At 36.5% G+C, this 25,572-nt stretch overlaps 1 protein-coding gene across 1 annotated transcript; it reads right to left on the bottom strand.

Annotated features, from left to right (window-relative positions):
- Nucleotides 1–5,939: 5,939 nt before the first annotated feature.
- Nucleotides 5,940–7,136, bottom strand: LOC6031783 (ficolin-2). Its single transcript, XM_038255658.1, has 4 exons — nt 6,959–7,136; nt 6,794–6,889; nt 6,191–6,736; nt 5,940–6,133 (listed from the first exon to the last, which is right to left on the bottom strand). Exons 1-4 carry the CDS (start codon nt 7,108–7,110, stop codon nt 6,025–6,027), a joined length of 903 nt encoding a protein of 300 aa, XP_038111586.1. The 5' UTR covers nt 7,111–7,136; the 3' UTR covers nt 5,940–6,024.
- Nucleotides 7,137–25,572: the final 18,436 nt, after the last annotated feature.

The following is a 25,572-nucleotide window of genomic DNA, read 5'->3' on the forward strand; positions in this document are numbered from 1 at the left end:
CAAGTAGGAGCTTTTCTGTCAAGAAGGACCGCGAGGTTAATTTTTCAAAATTGATTTAAAAATCCATTTTAAGCTCTTTATGGTCGTACAAAGGGTCATTGTACTCAGAAAAATAAGCTTTATCGCTTTGAACAATAATATCAGCAATCTAAGCTTCATTTTAGGACCCAATTGAACCAGAAGTTTCCATGATATTGTTAGTTGAACATTACAGATTAATTAGGTAGCTTTTCATTTTGAGGTGTTAACAGGGCTATGCCAGAGGTTTTGTTTATGACTGAAGTTATGTCGAGCTAAACAAGGCAAAGGGCCGTTGTGGGTTTGTCAACAAAGATGGTATCCTGCTCATGCTAGAGGTTGACATGAAAGGGATACACTCTTTGATTACAAACCCACAACGGCCCTTTTGTATTGTTTTGCTAAACTTTTGTTTATTTTAAGTGGAAAGGTAGCAGTAATCGGAATATGCAGTCATCCAAAAAGGCTTTTTGAAATGTAGCCGTCCATCTAACATCGTTTTTCATTCACAAATGTGCACAATTATGACATAGAAAAAATCTCGTATTTAAACAACTTATTTTAAATATAACACTGTTGATAGAAACTTGCTTGCTCACTTCCTATTGAGCTATTTATCACTCGATTTCTGTTAGATAGCTTCTATGACCTGTAATTGAACGTCAAAGTGCATACTGATAGTGTAACATTAGAGGCACGATGTTTGGGTACCAAAATTTTCGTATTTGTAATTTTCGTCATCGCTGAAATTTAAAAATTATCGCATTTTTAGTGACAAAAGTCGATATTTCCTGATTTCGTCATTTTTTTATTTTGCGCGTGGCGCGTCGAAAAACACGGATTTTATGAGCATGAGCATGAGCATGAGCATGAGCATGGTTGACTGCCAATGAGCTGCTACTCCGTTATTGACAGATCAGCTGAAGTTAAACAATGAATCAAAAATGATCAGTGGGAGCCAACCATCCATTCACTGTTTAACCCCTGAAGACCCCGACTTTATTAGTCAATACCGGCGCCCTCCCAAGAAGCCTGCAGTTCAACAAAAGGGAGGAATGTTAGTCCGATAGTTGAAGTTGCAGACTCATCAAGCACATAGTTTTTCGCTATATACTTGTTGATACCGCTTGAGACCGTTGAATCCACAGCATCTCCTTCAAGCATCACGTGATTATTTTTTTGGGTTAGTAGGATAAGGTATTGGCTTTTCGATGCCTCCCGAGCTACGATGCTATGGGGAGGACTTTCATAACAAACCCGTCGGCGAGCCTTCCGAGCAACGATGCTATGGGAAGGTCTTTCTAATTAGCACACCAAAACACTCGCGCACAGGTATTTAAATACTGAATAAATGTAATTTTCATCACGATTACCCAGACGACATTGATGATATAGGAAGGACTTTTTTACAGTCATTTACTTAAACTTATTTTAATGCAACAATTCACACGACGTCGTGCCTCCCGATCAACGATGATGTAGGAAGGACTTGAGCAAGCCAACCAGGATGAAACACGAAATAAAATTCTTTTCTTTTCACACACAATGCCACATAATTGACCGCGCGACACCACCCAACAAATTGAACTAGCGTCGAAAAACACGGATTTTATGTTTAAAAAATCATATCTCAGAATCCAGTTAATGAACTCCTCCCATTTTTTAATATGTTTTGTAAAATTTTCCGAGGAATCCGATAACAATATTGTCAAACATAGGCTTTTTGGTCAATGTATTTTTTTGTGAAAATTGACGAAAATTGCCACTTTTGGGATCACCCTAGCACGGTGCAGGTCACCCTAATGGCCAAACAAAAAAAAATACGGGTCCAATCATTTTGGCCAAGGAACCCCCCATTCAAATGGAATTACTGTATATATAAGAAATTCCTCACTGGTTGAGCAATGTGTGGAAATTTACGTTCTTAGATATTTTAGTTTTTACCGGGCAGTAATCAAATTGTCTAAGAATATTGAATTGACCGTTGTGCAGCTTTCAACATTCGCAATAATGTTGTTGAAATGAAGATCGTTTGGTTGCTCTAGAAGCGCTCGTTACCAAAAACAGACACTGAAAAAATTGAGTAAGTTTTCAACGACTTTGGTCCCTACTCTGGCTTTGTCTTCTCTAGTGTTTAGCGATTCAGTTCTCCAGAAAGACCCGATTCCCCACTCTGACTCATACTCCAAACCATCTACCATACTAAGTAGTTGAAAATTAGCCAATTCTGGTGAAAAAATAACTAGGGGGTTAAGGAACGCGGCGAACAATCGACACATTTTAAAAGTAACATGCATAACTACCCAGGGCCACTCTACGTTCAGAGCACGATTTTACTATCATATTGTCTACCGCATCAAGAGACGCACCACAAAGTTGTACCACCATCATCTTCACCAGGTACGTAATAGGCCACAATAATGCCCTTCTTCCCCACCATGTTAGAACCAACGTTGCTGCTGGTTCGTTGAGTTTTATTCCACTCCCGGTGAGATGACCCTGTGTTCTGCCTCGAAAGCCAATGCCGTCAGCTCACCGCAACGGTCGAAAGTAAAATTAATTTAATTGTTTGCAAAGTCAATTTGTGCCCCCTCCACTTACCCGGACCACCCGGATTTCGGCCTGGACCACGACAAAACCTCAAAGCGGCTTACATTAGGTACGATTCAACTTTCCATGGTCCAGGTTTTAGGTTAGGTTCATGACAGAGGCTGAAGAAATGGGCGGTTATTGGAGGAGGAAGCTGCTTCCACACAGTCTAAGTGGCGTCCCTCAGAAAGACAATTGTTTCCAGAGAAATCCGGCAGGACAATGTTGCGGGGGTTCAGGTTCCAGCTGCTGGGTTTTGGCCATATTTCACTTTTGAGTTGTAGAACAAAAGTAAACATATTTGGCAAGTCAGGCGGTATAATTTGTGGCGCAGTTTCTAGAATGATCTTTGTCTCTCTAACCGCAAAAGGAATTAAATTATGGGTTTGTTGAGGAACCACGAAAGGGATGCTTTAGAGTGACTAGTTGGGAGGTTGGGTTGATTTCCCAGGAATTCTCGACACATGGAAAATGGTATAAAATATATGGCTGTCGAGTAAAATAATTTGGGATTACTTTTTTTTCACCCTATAATGACAAAATTGATTTCTTAAATTAACTTTGCGAATATATATTTTTATGCAAAAAGTTTTTTTTTCAATTTGGATAACTTAACTCAGTGAATAAACACAAAAAGTAAATATATTTTCATTAAGTGTCTTGCTCCCAAGAAACGGTAGATTAGTCCTTGAATAGCCAAATGGCTATTGATTTTCCTCTGGTGTCCAAATACAGCCAATGGTGCGGCAACTTCCCAGAGGGGAATCGATGCCTAATGACCGCGATGTGGCGGTTAGTGGCCACATTGAGGTGTAAATATTTCATGAGTCCACTGGCTTATTAAAGCCTTCAAAAGCAGTTCGTGGAAAACTTGATATTAGAGAGGAATATTTAGGTTTATCCTTCGGCTTAATTTGCATTTTAGATTAGGAACAATTAATTCCCGGTTATTATCATGTTTGTCCCGATTTTTTCAAGTTAAAAATAAAAACATATTCGTTTGGCATCAAACTAAAATTTGGTTTGTTGTTGTTGGGCTTGCTTAATAGTTTTATTTGGGCATTTACCGCAACCAATAAGCAAGAGCTAATTAAAAGGTTCTAACAGGATTTTATGCCTCGGACATGAAACCTTGTGACAATAAAAGCTAAATGCCTTTCAATAAGGTTTTATGAAAGTTTTAAGAGAGTCTTGAAAACCCAATGGCAATGTCATGCCAAACGGTTTTATTGCATTTAAATCCAAGGGTGTTTTAGTTGCCAAGTGCCATTAGGCATGCAAAAAGCTTAATTAAAACCACAAGCTCCTGAAAAAGCTTTTAACGCAGCCAATTAGCAGTGCATAACGGCGCTAAACGCGTGTTCTGATTGAATGTGATTGACCGCCATCTTGGTTGAAAAAATAGAGAACTGAGAAATTTGATTTAAATTTGACGAAAGCACTCATTTATGCTGAATTTCTGGTATAATTAATACAGCGATTGATTTTTATAAATAATTTGAACATTTTTATAGAAAATTTGAACATTTATAAATAATTAAAATATTTTTTAACATTAAAAACTGTGGTTACAAATAATGATTTTTTATGAAGCGAGTTGTTTTTTTGGCTCTATCTTCCCTACATTTACCAATAAAACTTCACCCGCAGCTGAATTTGAGCCTCCAATTTCGAGAAATAAGCTTTCAAATTATTTTGGTTACCTCCTATATCTATTATTTATCATCGCCATTTTTGCAAACCTATCCATTTTATCATTTGGCAAGACAAAGACTTATGTTTTGCCAAAATAAAACCTATTTGGCATAAGACGTTTGAAGACGTATGAAATGTCATTTTTCCTCAACTCCTTTTTATCATTTGGCAAGACAAAGACTTATGTTTTGCCAAAATAAAACCTATTTGGCATAAGACGTTTGAAGACGTATGAAATGTCATGACTAGGTTTTAACAAAGGTTTTACAAAGGTTTTGAGGATGTTGTTAGGATTCAGAAGTAAAGCCTTGAAATCCTATGTCGGTTTTATAAATAGGCCGTAACAATCTTTTACGGAGATCCTTTTGGGTTTTAACAGAGGTTTATCGGGGTTCTGGGGAGGCTGTTACGACTTAGTGGTTTTAATGTTGGTTTTGGCTGATAGGTTTTATAGCGGTTGTGACAGCTTTGATAAAGCCTAAAATGTTACTTGGGAGGTTCCTTGGAGTAGAAAAAGGCAGAATGGATCACCACCCTCTTCCTGATTTATAAAAAACAATCAATAGTTACGAAGTTTGAGTTAAATGGATTATTTCACTTCTGGTAGCTTCACAAATCACGTTTAATGCAATATTAATATTAAATAAAAATGTGTTTCACAGAAGTAAAAAAAACTATTTTAATAGATTTTGTTACTTGAGGTATTAAAAACCAGACCAGAAAAAAACCAGAAAACAATAACAAATTTTCACTTAATCTCCATAAAAACTTTCTAATCTAATCTAATCTTACACAAACGCAGCCAGTCCGATGAAAGCATGCTGGAAAGTCTTGTGATTACATTACGCCCCAAGCACCTTTCTTGTCATTATTAATAATTGCAGTACATCCGAGAACACCCGAAAATGCATTGCAAAAGTTGCACCCGAAAATGCATTGCAAAAGAGTGGATTCTGAGAACGGATCACATTTCACAGAATCTACAGGGGAGGAAGGATGCGTGGACATACCGTACCAAACGCTCCAGCTATATAATCAATTAAATATAATAATGCAATATAATGATCATTTAATAAAATCCCTTCACCTAGGGGAACTATACCCTTTTTCAGCCTATTTCTATTTTCAGCCTATCAGCACTTTGATCATGAATTACAGCTTTCATAAAGTGTTTTTGACTGTTGCAAAGTAATAAATAGCTCAAATAAAAGTGAGCAAGCAACTCTTCATTGTTGATACATCTGAAAATGTTGATTTAATAGCGGAAAACGGCAAAAGTGATGAGAATTGGTCGAACGGCTTAGAGTGATTAAAATGGGTATATTTCCCCTATATATAATAACCACGCACCCAAGCATACAAACAGCGACACAAAAGAAATGAAAATAAGCGTGCAAAAACAAGACAGCGCGTCCCCGTGGTCAGCGCACTAATGATCTCACTTATTCTCCATACAAACTTTGGAGAAAAACCATTCGGTCATGTCCAATTATTTTTGAAAAAAAAAGTGCACTTGTTTTTGAGGACCCCAAACTCCATACTTCCCTTTGAGTTGAGCCTGCGCAGTCATTTTTTTTAATTTTTTTGAGGTCAGTGTAATTTCTGTTATTTTCACATGAACAATCAAGAAAAAATACTTCGACTTGCCTAAGATTACTTTTCCTGGTTATGGTTAATCTAGATTTTTATAAACTCAAATCTTTATTAGAAATCGCTCATAAACTAACAGCGTCGGATCATAATCCGACTGTAGGTCGCAGCATCTGCCCAGTTTTTCCAGTAGATACCTCGTCCAGTTTGAGGGTCTTTCTTGTACGGGCCATTGAGGTTCCTGCAACGGAAAAGCTTTAGAATTGATATGGTGTGGTGTGTATTTGGGAATACTAACGCTCGATCACATTGGAAAAACCACCATCCACTGTTGTATTTGGATCCACAATGCATATCAGATAATTGATCATTATCGTTATCACTCGTTGAAAATTGTTCATTGTACGAAATTTGCATCGCATTACCAATTATTCCTTCGCTATATCTGAATCCACTGAATAGCCGATATTTGTCGCTCTCTCCAGCAACTTTGAAGTTAGAAAATAAAGCGAAACCATAGTGTGAGGATTCGTTTCTCAATTCAACCGCCAGTTCATAGCTATCAGATATTGTCAACTGGTGCATCCTTTCTAAGCCTAGCCAAAACTCGTTGAACTGTCCAACAGAACCAAATCCATTCTTGTATCCTTCCCAGTTACGATTGAACTCCACTGTTCCATTGATTCTCTGCTGAATCACAATCCATCCTCCCCCTAAGGATTCTGCTTCACAGACCACAGCGAAAGTTTTGGAGCTACCAACTGGACGTAGTAAATACCTTCCCGATACATCCGCTTGCATGCAATCCTCAATGATTCTATGTGCTCCCTGATTCACAGTTTGTCTAGAATAACGGAATTTCAAGTTAGCACTTTAAAAAATAAAGTATTTGGCTCCATACACTGTGATTCCTTTCTGTATTTGTTCCAACATTGCGCGTTGACCCTCCACCCTGGTTTGTTCGACTTTCTCGATTGATGTGAACAATTTGAAGAAGCTGTCAAAACATTAAATAAGTTGATTTAATATAAGCCTAGTCTCAAAACTGCGGCACGACAGTTCATACGTATTTTGCAGATTATCAAGCCGATGTTCCAGTATCTCGTATCCGAAAGCCGCAGCTTCCTGTAACTGAATTTGTTTGCCATCTTCCTCCGAAACGAGAACCGCTCCTCCACAAAGCGAAGCCAACGTGATAAGCAAGCCTAGTGACAGCATTCTAAGTCGCGAATGTCTTCACTGTACAACGACCTATCAACTACTGTGTAGGATCGAATGATATCTTCATAATTTTATAGGCCCTCTTATCAAATTTGTCATCGTCTTATATATTAACTAGAAAACATATATACAGGAATTCTATTTGAAAAGAGCCTAAACCGAAAAAAAAGTTCTCCGATCCGACTCAAAATTTTTTCTGGGGTTCCTTGGCCAAAATAATTAGACCCGTATTTTTTGTTTGGCCATTAGGGTGACCTACATCTTGCTAGGGTGGTTCGAAAAAATGGCAATTTTCGTCATTTTTAGCAAAAACCACTTTTTTTCAAAAAATCATATTTCCGCATCATTTCATCCGATTTTAGCTGCCTTAGACGCAAAAGAAAGGTGATTAGTTTGGCTATTTGAGAAAAATAGTAAGAAGTTTCAAAAATCTAGCTTAACATCAACAGACAACAGACGTTTTGGCTCGATTCTTACCTTGTGTAAATCATTGCAACGGTTTTTTAGTTGTGGCAATCCGTTTGTGGCGCTGCAGTCGCTTTGCTCTGACACATTGCCCGCTGTCAAAATATCGCTTTCCGCGTACTGTCATTTTCGTTTCGCCATAAAATTTGTTAGTTTTCAACGTTTGTTTGTTGTTCGTTTGTTCTGGATGAAAAGTTGATTTCGACCGATTTCAGCAAAATCTCTCGCGCTTGCAGCTGCTCGAGAAATGTGAGGCAACCAAAGTGGCCAACCTGGTTCTTGGACCGATTTTAGCACCGACGGTTGGAGGATCGCTTGAACTGGATATCCGGTGGGGGAAACTGACGTGCCGGGGGGAACATTCGAGATGACGACGAGGGTTCGCCGGAAGTGTCGGCACTAGAAAATGGTGTGGGCAGCGATGGAATAATCATCATCAAAAGAAAATCTCTGGACGTTCATCAAGAGAAAAAATCCAAAAGGAGCATGGCTCTCCTCTCTCGCGCACGAAAGATCGGTAAAAAGAATTAAAAAAAATCATCATCTTGATTATTCGGTGGAATATCCTTTTCACTACTACACTTGCAAGTGTAACGTCACACGTCGAAAAATGACCTGTCACATTTTGTAGATGGGCAATGTGTAAACAAAGCGAAATAAATATTTAAAAGTGGTGCTGACAAGGAAATTCACAAAAAATCATCAGCAGATTGATTTTCTTGGAGAATTTCGGGAGTGATTTTATTTTGCATGATTTGCCTCCTCTCTCTTTCGCGGGTGAAGAAAGTTCGCCAGCGAAATTGATTTTTTTGCGATTATTCCATCCCTGGGTGTGGGTTTCGAGGGCGTTGAAGGGGTTGGTGTCTTGGAGGTGAGGGGTGAGATGATCGTGGTAGCTGGTTTGACGGTTCCGGAGATACTCTTCGGAATGCGGTCGTTCGGGGCCAAAACGTTTACGAGGTTGGCCGCGATAGTAGCTCTTGCTGACGGCGCCGATGACTTTCACACTTTGTCGTTTCATAACGTGCTGTTTCTCCATCTTCGACAGTTCCGGATTGTTTCATTTCTGGTCCGGAACCATATTTTCTCCTCTAAGAAACGCTTGCCCATACTCCCGATTTCCACCGGGTCTCCTTCTCCTTTTCGCTCTCTTCTCTAAGTTTTGTTTATAAACATAACCAGCAAGAATTTGACAGCCTCAAGCGCGGCCTTGGGTGCTGTGTTTAAAAAAGCATCAGGCTAGACTCTTTTTTATTATCGATAATTAAATGGAAAAAAATACATCCATATGCTCGTAAATCGCGTTGATTAATTATTTAAGTAGATTTACTATAGCATAAAAACATAATATTTACCTATTTACACGAGTATTTACATGTTTTTTCGAAAAATTGAAATAATATATTTTTTATATATTTCTGGGTGATGCATTTTCAAACACACCTTCTCAGAAAACTATCATGGCTGCTTTAGAGAGTGGCAATAGGCTAACAGATGGCGCTAGTAGATTAGCAGGATGCGGCAGCCATGTTTTTACACAAGATTTTTAAATAATTTTGTTCTAGCCGCTACGTCTGTTGTCTGTGCTTATATCCAGCTCTGTTTAGGTATGTCACGATCTGTGCAGGAAAAAATATTTAAAACGATTTTAAATGTGTTGTTGTTTATAAAATGTTAATAATAGTAATTCATGCAGTGAGCTGCACAATGAAGAATTTTCAGCATAAGTCGTAATTTATCCAACGAGACCCTCGAAGTTGGATAAATGCGAAAATAGGGTGAAATCGAAAATTGTTTTTTTTTCAGCAACACATTTTTTGGGTCCCTTTTAGGGTGCCAAACAACCTCCCAAAATTTGGGAGCGATTGGTAAAGCTTGGGTCTCGTGGCGCAGGGGTAGCGGCTTCGGCTGCCGATCCCGATGATGCTATGAGACGCGGGTTCGATTCCCGCCTTATCCACTGAGCTTCTATCGGATGGTGAAGTAAAACGTCGGTCCCGGTTTCTCCTGTCTCGTCAGAGGCGCTGGAGCAGAAATCCCACGTTAGAGGAAGGCCATGCCCCGGGGGGGCGTAGTGCCAATAGTTTCGTTTTGGTAAAGCTTATCCTAAACCACGGTTCCCGGTAGAACTAAGGTGTAAAAAGATGTTTGCAGTTGCCTCAAGAACCAAACCTTCGGACACCTAGTTTCGAGTAGGAATCTCGCAATCGGAACGCCAAGGCAATGCTGTAGGGCGAATAATTTGTTTTTTTTTTTGGGTAAAGCCCACGATTGCCACAAAGCGAATAAAATTTGCATCTCTCGAAGACAGTATGGGGCTAACTTGTTTCTAACAATAGGGTAATTCTCCGCCAACTCACACAGCAGTTGCCCCGACCCCTCTTCGATTTGCGTGAAACTTTGTCCTATGGGGTAACTTTTATCCCTGATCACGAATCCGAGGTCCGTTTTTTGATATCTCGTGACGGAGGGGCGGTACGACCCTTCCATTTTGAACATGTGAAAAAGAGGTGTTTTTCAATAATTTGCAGCCTGAAACGGTGATGAGATAGAAATTTGGTGTCAAAGGGACTTTTATGTAAAATTAAACGCCCGATTTGATGGCGTACTCAGAATTCCGAAAAACGTATTTTCATCGAAAAAACACTAAAAGTTTTAAAATTCTCCCATTTTCCGTTACTCGACTGTAAAAATTTTGGAACATGTTATTTTATGGGAAATTTAATGTATTTTTCGAATCTACATTGACCCAGAAGGGTCATTTAGAACAAAATTTTTCATTTTAAAATTTCGTGTTTTTTCTAACTTTGCAGGGTTATTTTTTAGAGTGTATCAATGTTCAACAAAGTTGTAGAGCAGATAATTACAAAAATTTTGATATATAGACATAAGGGGTTTGCTTATAAACATCACGAGTTATCGCGATTTTACGAAAAAAAGTTTTGAAAAAGTTGGTCGTCATCGATCATGGCCATTCATGGTCACCCGCGACAGACACGGACGACGAAACAAAGAGAAACGCAAAAAGTAACTTTTTCAAAACTTTTTTTCGTAAAATCGCGATAATTCGTGATGTTTATAAGCAAATCCCTTATGTCTATATATCAAAATTTTTGTAATTGTCTGCTCTACAACTTTGTAGAACATTGTTACACTCTAAAAAATAACCCTGCAAAGTAAGAAAAAACACGAAATTTTAAAATGAAAAATTTTGTTCTGGATGAAAAAATGACCCTTCTGGGTCAATGTAGATTCGAAAAGTACATTAAATTTCCCATAAAATAACATGTTCCAAAATTTTTTACAGTCAAGTAACGGAAAATGGGAGAATTTTTAAAACTTTTTAGTGTTTTTTCGATGAAAATACGTTTTTCGGAATTCTGAGTACGCCATCAAATCGGGCGTCTAATTTTACATAAAAGTCCCTTTGACACCAAATTTCTATCTCATCACCGTTTCAGGCTGCAAATTATTGAAAAACACCTCTTTTTGCATGTTCAAAATGGAAGGGGTCGTACCGCCCTCCGTCACGAGATATCAAAAAACGGACCTCGGATTCGTGATCAGGGACAAAAGTTACCCCTTAGGACAAAGTTTCACGCAAATCGAAGAGGGGTCGGGGCAACTTTTCCCGATTTCGTGTGAGTTGGTAGAGAATTACCCAATATTTACAGAGGGTTCAAGAGAGTCATTTCGGAATACTCGATAAAAATCATACTTTTTGCCAACACTGCCGTCAACTGGAAACTCTCGTAAACTATAATTAGGGTTAGTGAAATTTCACGATTTCGCGGATAGCGTGAAATCCGCGAAATTTGGCTTTTTCCGCGAAATCCCGTGAAATTTTATGTTTGTGTGAAAATGCAACGATTTTTCATAAAATAACTTATCAAACTTAAAAAAGGAATAAAAATAATGTTATGAACTACTGTAGAATTAAGCGAGTGAATACCCTGGTTTTATTACTAATATAGGGTTAATGATTTTTGACGGTTTCGTAGACGGCGTGAAATTCGTGAAATTTATCAATTTTCTCGAATCATTGAATGCAAATATGGGCAAAAAAAATAAAAAGAATGAATATTGAAATAACAAGCCATAGTTTCAACATTTGCATGGAAAAAGTGTTTTAAAATGCATTTTACACTAGTTCAGTAGTTTTGCAATCATTAGTTTTCAAAAAATGTAAGACTTGAGGAAAAAAAAAAATTAGCAAAAAAAAATTGCGATAACAAACATCGAAAGTTTTCAAAAATTCGAAAGATTTTTAAATCAACCCAAACATTCTTAAAATGATCCCAAACATTCTAAAAATGGAATGAAAAACGCAGGGGAATGAATTTTAAATTTATTTCAGTTGATCCATTGAAATTTTTAAGTTTTTCAAAAAAATATTTCTTTGTCCCCTGATTTTTCGGGCCAACTTTGAAGGGAGGGGAGGGGGACAAATTATCATATTTTAAAAACATTAAAAATTTTTGGGCCTGTTAAATTTTAACGATATTTGTTTGAAAGTTAAAAAATACTCCTTTTTTGTTTTCTCTTCTCATTTAGAATAAAAATTTCGATTTTGTTAAAAATTATATTATTTTTGCAAAATGTTTATTAATTGAGTTTTTGACAAATGAGCTAAAACCCTTAAAAAATATATTTAATGGGCTAAATGACGCAGAAAATTCAATTTATTTTACGCATTTTGACTGGACAAATCTAGCTTTGATATGAAATTCAATAAAATGTAAAATGATATAACAGAAGCAAATTAGCGAAAACATTTGAGCTTTGTTAGTCGAATATTAAAAGAGCAGTTCAGTAAATGAGAATACGCTTGCCCTAAATTTTGTTTCAAAATGTATATAGAGCCCATCTAATAACCAGGAGGATTTTTTTTTGGAAATTGGAAGAATTTTTTTTGTCGCATTCAAATTTAGTGAAGATTTTTTTACATAATAATACATAATGAAGCATAAAAAGTAGTTTCTGTGATTTAAACATAGGATTTTCAGAGTTATTTTAACATTTTTCAAGTTCCGCGAAATTTGTGTGAAATTTGATGTTTTGAAATTGAGGTCCCCGTGAAATTTGCAATTTTCGAGCGTGAAAAATCACTAAGCCTAACTATAATATATTTGCAGAATTGGGGTGCAATTTTATTGAATAATAGATTCTGAACATTTCATAACAAATTTACGTAAGGTTCATCAAAATATGATAACAATCGTGTTTATTTCGGCAATGTTGGCAGAAAATGTTAGTTTCATTGAATATTTCAATACACTACTTTTGAAAACTCTGTATCTACTTTATGACGTACTTTAGCACCAAACTGTTTTCGGGAGAGTTTTTTAGGACATTCAGGGCTACACTTCTGCGGTGTTCGTTTCATAAAATAATACAACATGATTTTGTAATGCAAGTTCCCCATAGTAATTTCCATACAAATTTCATTCGCTTTGCGCCAATCGTTAGCTTAAGAGGCAGTATTTGTAGATTCTGCTCGGTTTGTTCTAGAGGTCGTATCGAGGTGCTCCGATTTGGATGAAACTTTCAGGGTTTGTTTGTCTATACATGAGATGAACTCATGTCAAATATGAGCCCTCTACGACAAAGGGAAGTGGGTTAAAACGGGCATTGAAGTTTGAGGTCCAAAACACATGAAAAATCTTAAAATTGCTCGCATTTCCGTAAAACTTCATCAATTTCAACTCTCTTAGATGCATTCGAATGGTCTTTTGAAGCCCTTCAAAATGTGCTATAGACATCCAGGATTGGTTTGACTTTTTCTCATAGCTTTTGCAAATTACTGTTGAAAATGGATTTTTTTTAAATCTTAATAACTTTTGGCAACAGCCTCCAACACCCATACTCCCATAGGTCAAAAGTTAGGGAATTTCATGGACTATAAGCCTACGGTATTAACTTTTTGGCCAATCGCAGTTTTTCTCATAGTTTTTCGATTTTTCTAGAACAAACATTTTACAACGTTAGTTTTTGCCCTGTAGGCCAAGAAGACGGCATTTTTTGGTCTCAATTTTGTCATATTCGGAATCCTCAGACAATTTCACTTAAGTTAGAAGTATTGGAGTTGTAATTTTGATTTAAAAAATAATTAAATAAAACATTATTGAAAAAAGAAAATGATCTTATTTACCCTATGATCAATACGTCAAATGAGCAATTCTCTACGAAATCGGTCTTTTTTCTTCAATTTTAATTTTTGTATTTTTTAATCCGGCTGAAACTTTTTTGGTGCCTTCGGTATGCCCAAAGAAGCCATTTTGCATCATTAGTTTGTCCATATATTTTTCCATACAAATTCGGCAGCTGTCCATACAAAAATGATGTATGAAAATTCAAAAATCTGTATCTTTTGAAGGAATTTTTTGATCGATTTGGTGTCTTCGGCAAAGTTGTAGGTATGGATACGGACTACACTGAAAAATAATACACGGTAAAAAAATTTGGTGATTTTTATTTAACTTTTATCACTAAAACTTGATTTACAAAAAAACACTATTTTTAATTTTTTTTTTGATATGTTTTAGAAGACATAAAATGCCAACTTTTCAGAAATTTCAGGTTGTGCAAAAATCACTGACCGAGTTATGAATTTTTAATCAATACTGATTTTTCAAAAATCGAAATTTTGTCGTAAAAATTTTCAACTTCAATTTTCGATGTAAAATCAAATTTGCAATCAAAAAGTACTTTACTAAAATTTTGATAAAGTGCACCGTTTTCAAGTTATAGCCATATTTAAGTGACTTTTTGAAAATAGTCGCAGTTTTCATTTTTAAATTAGTGCACATGTTTGCCCAGTTTTGAAAAATATTTTTGAAAAGCTGAGAAAATTCTCTATATTTTGCTTATTCGGACTATGTTGATACGACCTTTAGTTGCTGAGATATTGCAATGCAAAGGTTTAAAAACAGGAAAATTGATGTTTTCTAAGTTTCACCCAAACAACCCACCATTTTCTATCGTCAATATCTCAGCAACTAATGGTCCGATTTTCAATGTTAATATATGAAACAATTGTGAAATTTTCCGATCTTTTCGAAAAAATATTTTGGAATTTTCAAATCAAGACAAACATTTTAAAAGGGCGTAATATTGAATGTTTGGCCTTTGTGAAATGTTAGTCTTGATTTGAAAATTCCAAAATATTTTTTCGAAGAGATCGGAAAATTTCACAAATGTTTCATATATTAACATTGAAAATCGGACCATTAGTTGCTGAGATATTGACGATAGAAAATGGTGGGTTGTTTGGGTGAAACTTAGAAAACATCAATTTTCCTGTTTTTAAACCTTTGCATTGCAATATCTCAGCAACTAAAGGTCGTATCAACAAAGTCCAAATAAGCAAAATATAGAGAATTTTCTCAGCTTTTCAAAAATATTTTTTCAAAACTGGGCAAACATGTGCACTAATTTAAAAATGAAAACTGCGACTATTTTCAAAAAGTCACTTAAATATGGCTATAACTTGAAAACGGTGCACTTTATCAAAATTTCAGTAAAGTACTTTTGATTGCAAATTTGATTTTACATCGAAAATGAAGTTGAAAATTTTTACGACCAAAATTTCGATTTTTGAAAAATCAGTATTGATTAAAAATTCATAACTCGGTCAGTGATTTTTGCACAACCTGAAAATTTCTGAAAAGTTGGCATTTTATGCCTTCTAAAACATATCAAAAAATAAAAAAATTAAAAATAGTGTTTTTTGTAAATCAAGTTTTAGTGATAAAAGTTAAATAAAAAATCACCAAATTTTTTTACCGTGTATTATTTTTTCCAGTGTAGTCCGTATCCATACCTACAACTTTGCCGAAGACACCAAATCGATCAAAAATTCCTTCAAAAGATACAGATTTTTGAATTTTCATACATCATTTTTGTATGGACAGCTGCCGAATTTGTATGGAAAATTATATGGACAAACTAATGATGCAAAATGGCTTCTTTGGGCATACCGAAGGCACCAAAAAAGTTTCAGTCGGATTAAAAAATACAAAAAAAAAAATCGAATGACCGAAATCCTAGAGAACTGCTCAAATGCTGTATCAAGTAGGCGAAATCCTGTTTTACCCCCAATCCAACAAATTGTTAAAAAATGTTTTAATTAATTCTAGGGGAAATATACCCATTTTAATCACACTAAGCCGTTCGACCCATTCTCATCACTTTTGCCATTTTCCGCTATTAAATCAACATTTTCAGATGTATCAACAATGGAGAGTTGCTTGCTCACTTTTATTTGAGCTATTTATTACTTCAGAATTGTCAAAAACACTTTATAAAAGCTGTAATTCATGATCAAAGTGCTGATAGGCCGATAATAGAAATAGGCTGAGAAAGGGCATAGTTCCCCTAAATGGTATTTTTTACAATCAAATTCAAAATTCCAACACCTCAATCTAATGTAAAATTTTCTGAGGATTCCGAATATGACAAAATTGAGACCAAAAAATGCCACTATGGCGGCCTACAGGGCAAAAACTAACGTTGTAAAATGTTTGTTCTAGAAAAATCGAAAAACTATGAGAAAAACTGCGATTGGCCAAAAAGTTAATACCGTAGGCTTATAGTCCATGAAATTCCCTAACTTTTGACCTATGGGAGTATGGGTGTTGGAGGCTGTTGCCAAAAGTTATTAAGATTTAAAAAAAATCCATTTTCAACAGTAATTTGCAAAAGCTATGAGAAAAAGTCAAACCAATCCTGGATGTCTATAGCACATTTTGAAGGGCTTCAAAAGACCATTCGAATGCATCTAAGAGAGTTGAAATTGATGAAGTTTTACGGAAATGCGAGCAATTTTAAGATTTTTCATGTGTTTTGGACCTCAAACTTCAATGCCCGTTTTAACCCAGAGAGAGGGCTCATATTTGACATGAGTTCATCTCATGTATAGACAAACAAACCCTGAAAGTTTCATCCAAATCGGAGCACCTCAATACGACCTGTTTCACATCGGTGAAAAACTCGCTCTTAAGAAATCGCCTTCAAATTTTGGGAGGTTGTTTGGGACCCTAAAAGGGATCCAAAAAATGTGTTGCAGATTGGATCTGATTATTATTTTATTTTTTTATATAACTAGATTCCACCCTAATGCGACAAGTGCTGAAAACAAAAATCTGAAAAATAACAACCATCATTTAGTCAGCAACTCCCCACGTAAATAGCACGACCAAAATCGCGGGGAAAAATGAAAGACAAATAGAAAAAAGAGGATTCAGCAGGAAGGTGCTGTGTCCTATCCCTCGCCTAGACCAGACCAAAATCCATGATAAAGCTGTCAGACCAAATCTGTCAGACCAAGACTGTCAGACCAAAGAGCAAAAAGTAAACAATCTTGGTCTTCGACGTAGGTGCACACAAACCAAGAAAAGAAAATTTGAAAAATAATTTTATTTTTTTAATTCATTTACTGGTTTTGGCCTGCGACTGGGACGGGTTTTGGACTGCAAAATTGAATGTACGTCAGAAAATGATTAAACCGTGCGGCGGACTGTACACCGACAAGGAAATAAGCAGTTAAAAGCCTTATTCTTCCACTTTAATTTTTGATCGCGTTTTCGGTTTACACCTGAACAATCTTGAAATTATTTCGTGCTTTCCATTTCATTAGGGCACAAAACTTTTGTAAACAAGAGTGTATCCCTTTCACACCTTATGCAAACTGTCATTTGAGTGAAAGGGATAAACTATAGAGCTTTATGACGTTTCGCGTACACACACTAGCGCACCATTTGATTTTGCTGGCCGGACAAAATTTAACCTCACTTTTTTTCGTGTACGTACACGCAATACATGCGCACGTAAATAACTCTATTGTTTACAAAAGTTTTGTGCCCTTTTGAAATGTTAGGCTCCATTTATACGGATTTAAGATTCCTCTCTTTCCATCATTCCCTTGGGATTCAGCGTTCCAAATGCTCGAGCAAACTCGAAACTTTAAATTGGAGTGCCTAGTTACATCTCTCTTCAAAATATGGGACACGATCAGTTCAATAGTGTAGGGCTGACATATCGAGCGTTACATTTCTCATAGGGATGTTTAGTTCCTTTCGTTTGTATACGATAGTGCTCAAATTTGGCAGGGCTGTTGATACCATCAAAACATGCAAGAATTCCGAATTTCATCCAAATCGGACCACCCCCTCCATTTTGTACCTCCCCAAAAAATCGTCTTTTGGCGATTTTTGAACGCTTCCTTGTTATTGATCAGCAGATGCGGCGAATGAAGCTAATGTAGGTAATCTTAAATACTCAAAACTTAAAAATTCGATATCTCTGGAACGAAACATATTCATTTCTGTCGATAAGTGATTCTTATGCAAAATTGACCGGTGAATACGGTGGTGAGGTCAAAAAAAAAAATAAGTTGTGGTGTTTTCAGATACGGCCATTTTTAATTTTTCAATTGCGCAATACAGGTAGACAAAATAAATTATTAAAAATTGTGATTTCGGAACCTTCAAGATTTGTGGTTCCTGATTCCGCCGTTTGAAACTAGGAGGTTCGCTCAAAAATCAAAAATCGCCGGATGAAATTCGGAATTCTTGCATGTTTGATAGTATCAACAGCCCTGCCAAATTCGAGCAGGATCGGAGAAGGTAATTTTCAAATTCTGTTCCGCTTCAGATTCAGACCCATATTACCTTAAGGGGTTACATACATGTAAATCGTCAAAAATGGCAGAGGTTGGTGTGAGCACACATTTAAACTTTTTTTTTTAAATTTTGTTGCAGGGCATAAAATTATACATTTTCATCTATTAACAAAATAAATATGAAGACTTATGGATATACCATTGCCGAGATGTAGCTATTTTAGGTTAGCAGTTCCAAAAAACGGGTGCCACGATATCTCAACACTGCGTTGACCAAATCGGCTCAAAATTTTGGTGAAGACTCGTTAAACCGGTCCTGTGTGCATGATGAAGGCCGATTTCAAAAACTTAATTTAAAAAAAGTTGAAAATATTTTTATGTCTTTCATATAAAAAATCGTCTGTTTTTGATTTTTGTATTTTTTAAAAAAGCAAAATTTAAAAATCAGGCTTCGTCATGCACATGGGATATGTCTTGGGAGTCTTCACCCCAAATTACAGCCAATTTGGTCCATCGCATCGCGAGATATCGTGGCACCCGTAAATCAACTCGGTGTACAGAGAAAAACATTCACTAAGTTTGACAGTTCGCTTTGCGCTTGGCAAAATTGTGAACTTAGATCGTCTCTTACTCAGTTCAGTCACGAAATAACTGCATGAAACTTTCAGGAGTGATTGAAAATCATCTTTTTAGTGAATTTAGTGAATTTTCTGTAATATAAAATTTTGGGATTTTCTACATGTATGTAAACCCTTAAATTAAATTAAATAATAAATTTGAAAATATTGAGCATTTTTTTAACTAACCAAATTTATATTTTCAATCCCGTGAAATAGCACAAACTCTCATCAGAACAGCGACCACGAAAGCACTATTTGCAAATTTTGCATCAAATAAACGTCTCGGAGGTGTTACGTAATGTAAGCAAATATTTGAAAATGATAAACAAACACAACATGGGGCGAGACTTTTCGCAACCGGAGCCAACGCACAAATGCCCCATTATATCAAGAGGATCCCCGGCCTTTCCAGGGACACACAGCAAACAAAACAACGTCGTATTCACTCAGTCATTCATTGGGCCAGAATGCGTCCAACGATAATAATCGTTTATGACCCGGGTGCAGTCGTCGCCTGAATGCACCTTCGGGAACTGGGGGGTTGTTAGTAAGCGACCATTGACATGGGTTAGCTGGGGTCAAATGGGACTTGGATGGCTCATTTCTGTGTTTGTGGCCTCAGATATCTGGATGTTAACAATCACGTAAATCAACTTAGATTACTTTAATACACATACATTTTTAAATTGAACGTTTCACCCCGCCGTCCTACCAGGAGTATCTTAGATGCAGAGTTGAAATCAACGGCGGAACCAACAATACAGTGCTTGTGACTTATGCAGCCTGGCACTAAAGGATTGTTTTTGCTTCTACTGCTACTGCTGTTATTGCAGTTGATGGGAAAAGGATTTAATGCAATGCATTTGTCTCGTCGGCTGCACTATATGGCAGAAGTTGGGCGAAGAAGTATTGTCTGGGCAGTGCGCCAGAGCTAGCGCAAAGAGTAGAACTTTGTCCATGACCGCATGACAGTCCAATTCGAAATTTGAGCTTTTCGAGTACAAAATTGTCTTATTTTGTATGAAGGCTGGAAGTGGGGACGCGAAGTCGTGATTATTCAGGTTAATTTTTTGTGTGGGCTTTTGTATCGCTATTTGTATGGGGTGAGTGCATAATTTGTAAAGGTGGTGTAAAAAATATTCGGAGTAAAAAGTGATTTTTTTGTGTGTGCCTTTGGTCGTGAATTGTGTGTGTCTTAATTTAATGTTTTGTGATTTTCAAAGCCCTTCCAATATCATCTTTGATCGGAAGGCACGGCGTCGGGGGGATTGTGTTTAAATTTTTCGAGGTTTTATTTATTTGCGGTGAAAAAGCCATTTCTATATAATGATCGAAAGACGCACTGACAATTTGGATCGTCGAGTTAATAGTGGAGCAAAATAACTGTGTGTGAGTGATTTTGTGTGCTAACCAGAAAGACCTTCCCATAGCACCGTTGCTCGGAAGGCTTGCCGACGGGTCTGTTATGAAAGTCCTCCCCATAGCGTCGTAGCTCGGGAGGCATCGAAAAGCCAATACCTTATCCTACTAACCCAAAAAAAAAATTAATCACGTGATGCTTGAAGGAGATGCTGTGGATTAAACGGTCTCAAGCGGTATCAACAAGTATATAGCGAAAAACTATGTGCTTGATGAGTCTGCAACTTCAACTATCGGACTAACATTCCTCCCTTTCGTTGAACTGCAGGCTTCTTGGGAGGGCACCGGTATTGACTAATAAAGTAGGGATCTTCAGAGGTTAAACAGTGAACGGATGGTTGGCTACCACTGATCATTTTTGACTCATTGTTTAATTTCAGCTGATCCGTCAACAACGGAGTAGCAGCTCATTGGCAGTCAACCATGCTCATGCTCATGCTCAATTGTCTTATTTTGTATGAATTAATTATGAATGAAAAACGATTTACCGAGCTTTTTGTGCCAATTTGCTGGACTTTTTTAAAGTACTAAATAATTTGAATAAATTCGATTGATGTACAAATTCGAGAGTGTTTGGACCGAAACCTTGAGATTATCGGTGTGCTGTTTGCCTAAAAAATATGAACTTAAAGCCAGCACATATTAGATCAATCAAAAACAATGTTAAGCCAAGTGGAGTGATCCAATGAACTTTGTATGTTAGGATCTACACAAATAAGATAATCTTGAAACTTTAACATAAACGAATGGAAAGAAAAAACACAACTTCAAATATTGGACAGTAATGCGTTTATTTGCAGTTAACTAGGATACGAAGTATGTTTCAATGAAAGGACCAAACAACTTGGCCATTCAGTGATGCAAATCGTACTGGGAATACCGTTTCAGCAAATAAATAAGCAACTTCCGCTCCGACCGTGAACGGACAACAATTCGGTTCGAGCGCTAGTAATAGAGCTAAAGTTACGGCGAGAAAACGATTTCTAAAGTGCTGCATCGTTATGGAGAGTATAGTTAGATTTGAATAAGCTGGAATTTGAGGCTTCTTAGTGAGACTCAACCAGGATTTTAGGAACCTTATTGGATTAGTATAATTATAATTACTTTAGAGTGCTTTCAAACAAGACAAACGTTTGCAAGTTGTCGACTATGTCGTTTCGTTGAGAAAGTTATCTACAATATAATGCTGGAAGAATTGAATTATATGAAACTTTATCACCAGACCGATGTTATCAAAAACTGGTTTTAAACCTGCACGGTACTTAAACTTTGATCGATGTTTTTTTTGGACCATATTTCACAATCGAAAAATATTGTTTTATTTGGATTTAGCTGGTAGCTGGATTTTTTGGCATCTTCCACGGTCGTTGGAAACGGTCGTGGATAGACCTAGGGGTTCCCAATTGGTATGAACAATTTCAATCATTAGAAAAATTATGGATTAAAATTTTTATATTCAATTACTTCTTTGACATCAGGAATAATTGTTTGAACATGCTTGCAAATTTTTTATTCAGTCGGAAAAAAATATTTTTCTTGAAAAAAGTTTCATTTTTAACCACATTACCCCTAATTCTGACTCGATGCCGCCAGCATACGACCGCGTGCTTCGTTTGTTTGTCAACAAAACAGCAGCTGGATGGTGAGGAGGAGCGGTCGTGGCTGAATGGTTACGATGTTCGCTTTATAAGCGAATGGTTCTGGGTTCGATACCCATCTGCTCCCAACGAGAAAGTTCTGGACTCATTGAATTTGGAATTAATGAAAAAAAACTACAAGCTCACGGCGGGGTTCGATCCCCTGTCATTAGGATTGGCAAGCAAAATGCTTTCCACTTAACCGTGAGGAGGAATTAGACTGGTATAGTTGAATCCAAGAATCGGACTTAGAATCACATTGAATGCAAGTTGAACATCAGAACTCAAACAAGATTGCATGCAAGATTGCAAGCGCAGTTGAAATTGAATCTAAAAATACCTGGGCGACTGATAGAATTCATCCAATAAGAGATGAGAAGAATTGAAAGCTTTCCCATTAGAAATGAGAAAACACGAAGAATTCGAACAACAATGCCAAAGGTCGTTACCACTCGCCTAGGGTGGCTCCTCAGACCATTCACCTTCCCAAAAAACCGTCCAACTCCAAGCGAAACTTACTTGAGGATACCCTTAATACTCTTAAAAAAGTGGAGCATCAACACTTCCCGTCTTCCAAATCCCTTTCCTTGTCCCTGGTGCGCGGTGGAGATGGGAGCGGCCGGCAATGGACGGCTGCCATGGTGGTGAGAATCTGGTTCAGGTGGAATTGGTTCTATTCCCAATTATCGATTCCTAGGCAACTTGAGCTCAGACAATCATCACATCACATGGCTAAAATCCAGTCTGCAATCCGCTAAAATCACCGTCTCCTAGCGAAGCGAAGCGAAGCGAAGCGAAGCGAAAACAGCAGCTGGATGGTGAGACGAAGTGAGAGGGGGAGAGGTTTTGACATTGTTATGCCTGTAATGTTTTATTAGTTAAAATATGATAAAGAATAAATATAACTATTTTATTAGCACAACACAAAAATTATCTCAACATTACACATGCTAGTCACATTTTTCTGGAGCCTTCATCATTCACAGTGATGTTTATTGTTTTCAACCGAATTGTGATTGACGATCACTTTTCACATCACAGTTTGGGCTTCCTCTGATTTTACCAAGAATCTGCTCCAACGGCATTTTTCTCGATCCCTCAAGCGAAACGATCCTGTTTCCTCGTCATTACGGATCCGATACACCGCCGAAAATTGGGTGGCTGACATCCGCGGAAAAATAGTGAGAAATTTTCAAGATGCAGATGAGTTCCACCAAGCGTACCTTCTTTTTCAGTTTATAGGGTATATGACCCTATTTTGGACCTAGTACCTATTTTGGACCTATTTTTATAAATCGAGGTAGTTCAGGCTTTTAAAGTACGAATTCACTGAATCCAACCAAAAGAAAGTGTAAGCAGGATCGTTTTGTAGCTTACCTCTTCCAAAAATGATAACATTTTTGATTATTTCCGCTTTTTCAGCCACTTTTTCCAATGCCATCCGTATTTCCTACCAGTTTCACATAAAGTGGCGGAAATTCTATATAAAACTTATTGTAACTAAATTTTGTAAACTTTTTATTCAGTTAAATGTTAAAATATTACCATTGAATAGCTAAATTAACATTTTGGAATTTCGTACCAATACGAAATTACGTCATCATCAAATCCGCCTGCATCCGAACTGGTCCCCGTTTCACAAGTAATACCATCGGAAAGAGTATACAATTTCCAATCTGTTGATACATAAACTTCTAGATTTTGTATACAATCTAGGTTTTTTGAAATTTCGGATGGCACATTGATGATGGAATCCACTCCTAAATGTTTATCAATAAATTCTACTGAAGTATATTGACATTTAGTGATGATTATTTTGGGTTGATACTCTCGCGCAATTGTGATTTATTAACCTTTTTTGCCTTTCTTACAAAATAAAAGTTTAAGGTTTGCTTTTCGAAAACGCTTTTTTCAGAAATCTTAAAAAAATCGTGTCCGGCGGGGAATCGTCCCATAAAAAAATCCAATTAATAATTTGAAGGTTATGATGCGCTTTTTCGATTGAATTTTGGCCCAAAACCCGGAACTCAAAGCCTGATTTTTGCTAGCTCTTTTTCTGAAATACTTGTGCGATGTCTGTATCCGCTCTTAAAAAATTGTGTCTTCCATCATTGGAAAACCACTCGTAAAGCCCACAATTTTCATGTTCCAAATTTGTAGCCGTGGGGTCAGAGACAAACATTTTATTTTTCGATTCACAATTTTCGACCAGTAAATGTGGTCAAAGCCATTTAGAGGTATTTTTTGGACAATTTTACAGATAATACTGAGCAACTCTCTACGAAATTGGCCGATTTTGACCATTTTTATTTTTTTGTATTTTTTTATTTAACTCAAACTTTGTGGGACCCTTCCCTATGACCAAATAAGCTATTTTGCGTCATTGGTTCACCCATACAAGTCTCCATACAATTTTGGCAGCTGTCCAAACAAAAATGGTATGTAAATATTCAAACAGCTGTAAGTTTTGAGTGAATTTTCTGATCAATTAGGTGTCTTCGGCAAAGTTGTAGGTATTGTTGAGGACTTTTGAGAAAAAAATAGGTACACGGAAAAAAAATTGCAGATTTTTTTATCAACTTTTTTTCACTGAAACTCAATTTCCCAAAATACGTATTTTTTGATTTTCGAGATTTTTTAATATGTTTTAGGGGACAGAAATCCGCAACTTTTGAGCCATAGAGAAACATGGTCAAAAAATCTGCCACCGAGTTATGTATGAATTTTTGAAAAATAGTGATTTTTGGAAAAAATCGAAGTTTCATGCCAAAACAAGAATGACATTATTTTTAATGCAAAATTGAATTTGTAATCGAAAAGTACTTTACAGACTTTTTGATTAAGGGATCCGTTTTCAAGATATAGCCATCGAAAGTTTGATTTTAGCGAATTATTTGCAGTTTTTCAATTTAAAAAAATAGTGACCATGAGTGACCATTTCTTAAAATATTTTTTTAAAAAAGTTCAGAAAATTTGCTATAAAATTGTCTAAGAGACATTGAAGATTGGACCTCGGGTTGCTGAGATAGAGCCGCTTTAAGAAAAAGAAACACGTAAATTGAAGTTTTCTAAATCTCACCAAAACAACCCACCATTTTCTAATAACGATATCTCTGCAACTAATGGTCCGATTTTCAATGTTATAACATGAATTATTGGTGAAATTTGAAAAAGTATTTTGAAATTTTTTAAATCAAGACTAGCATTTTTAATTAGCGTTATATTCAATGTTTAGCCCTTTTAAAAGGTTAGTCTTGATTTAAAAAATTTCAAAATATTTTTTCGAAGAGATGGGAAAATTTCACGAATGTTTCACGTTTTAACATTGAACATCGGACCATTAGTTGCTGAGATATCGTCATTAGAAAATGGTGGGTTGTTTTGGTGAGATTTAGAAAACTTAAATTTTCGTGTTTCTTTTTCTTAAAGCTGCTCTATCTCAGCAACCCGAGGTCCAATCTTCAATGTCTCTTAGACAATTTTATAGCAAATTTTCTGAACTTTGAAAAAATAAGAATTTAGGAGCAATTCTCTACGAAATCGGTCTTTTTTCTTCAATTTTAATTTTTGTATTTTTTAATCCGGCTGAAACTTTTTTGGTGCCTTCGGTATGCCCAAAGAAGCCATTTTGCATCATTAGTTTGTCCATATAATTTTCCATACAAATTGGCAGCTGTCCATACAAAATGATGTATGT

This window comes from Culex quinquefasciatus, chromosome 2, assembly GCF_015732765.1.
Source record: "Culex quinquefasciatus strain JHB chromosome 2, VPISU_Cqui_1.0_pri_paternal, whole genome shotgun sequence".
In the NCBI taxonomy this organism is placed as follows: domain Eukaryota; kingdom Metazoa; phylum Arthropoda; class Insecta; order Diptera; family Culicidae; genus Culex; species Culex quinquefasciatus.

Bases quoted from the DNA above. Each gene is read 5' to 3' on its own strand.
- LOC6031783 (XM_038255658.1), bottom strand. From the start codon at position 7,110: ATGCTGTCACTAGGCTTGCTTATCACGTTGGCTTCGCTTTGTGGAGGA. The intron at 6,890-6,958 runs GTATGAACTGTC...ATGTTTTGACAG, and splicing joins CTTGATAATCTGCAAAATAC to CTTCTTCAAATTGTTCACAT. The intron at 6,134-6,190 runs GTTAGTATTCCC...TTTCCGTTGCAG, and splicing joins TTTTTCCAATGTGATCGAGC to GAACCTCAATGGCCCGTACA.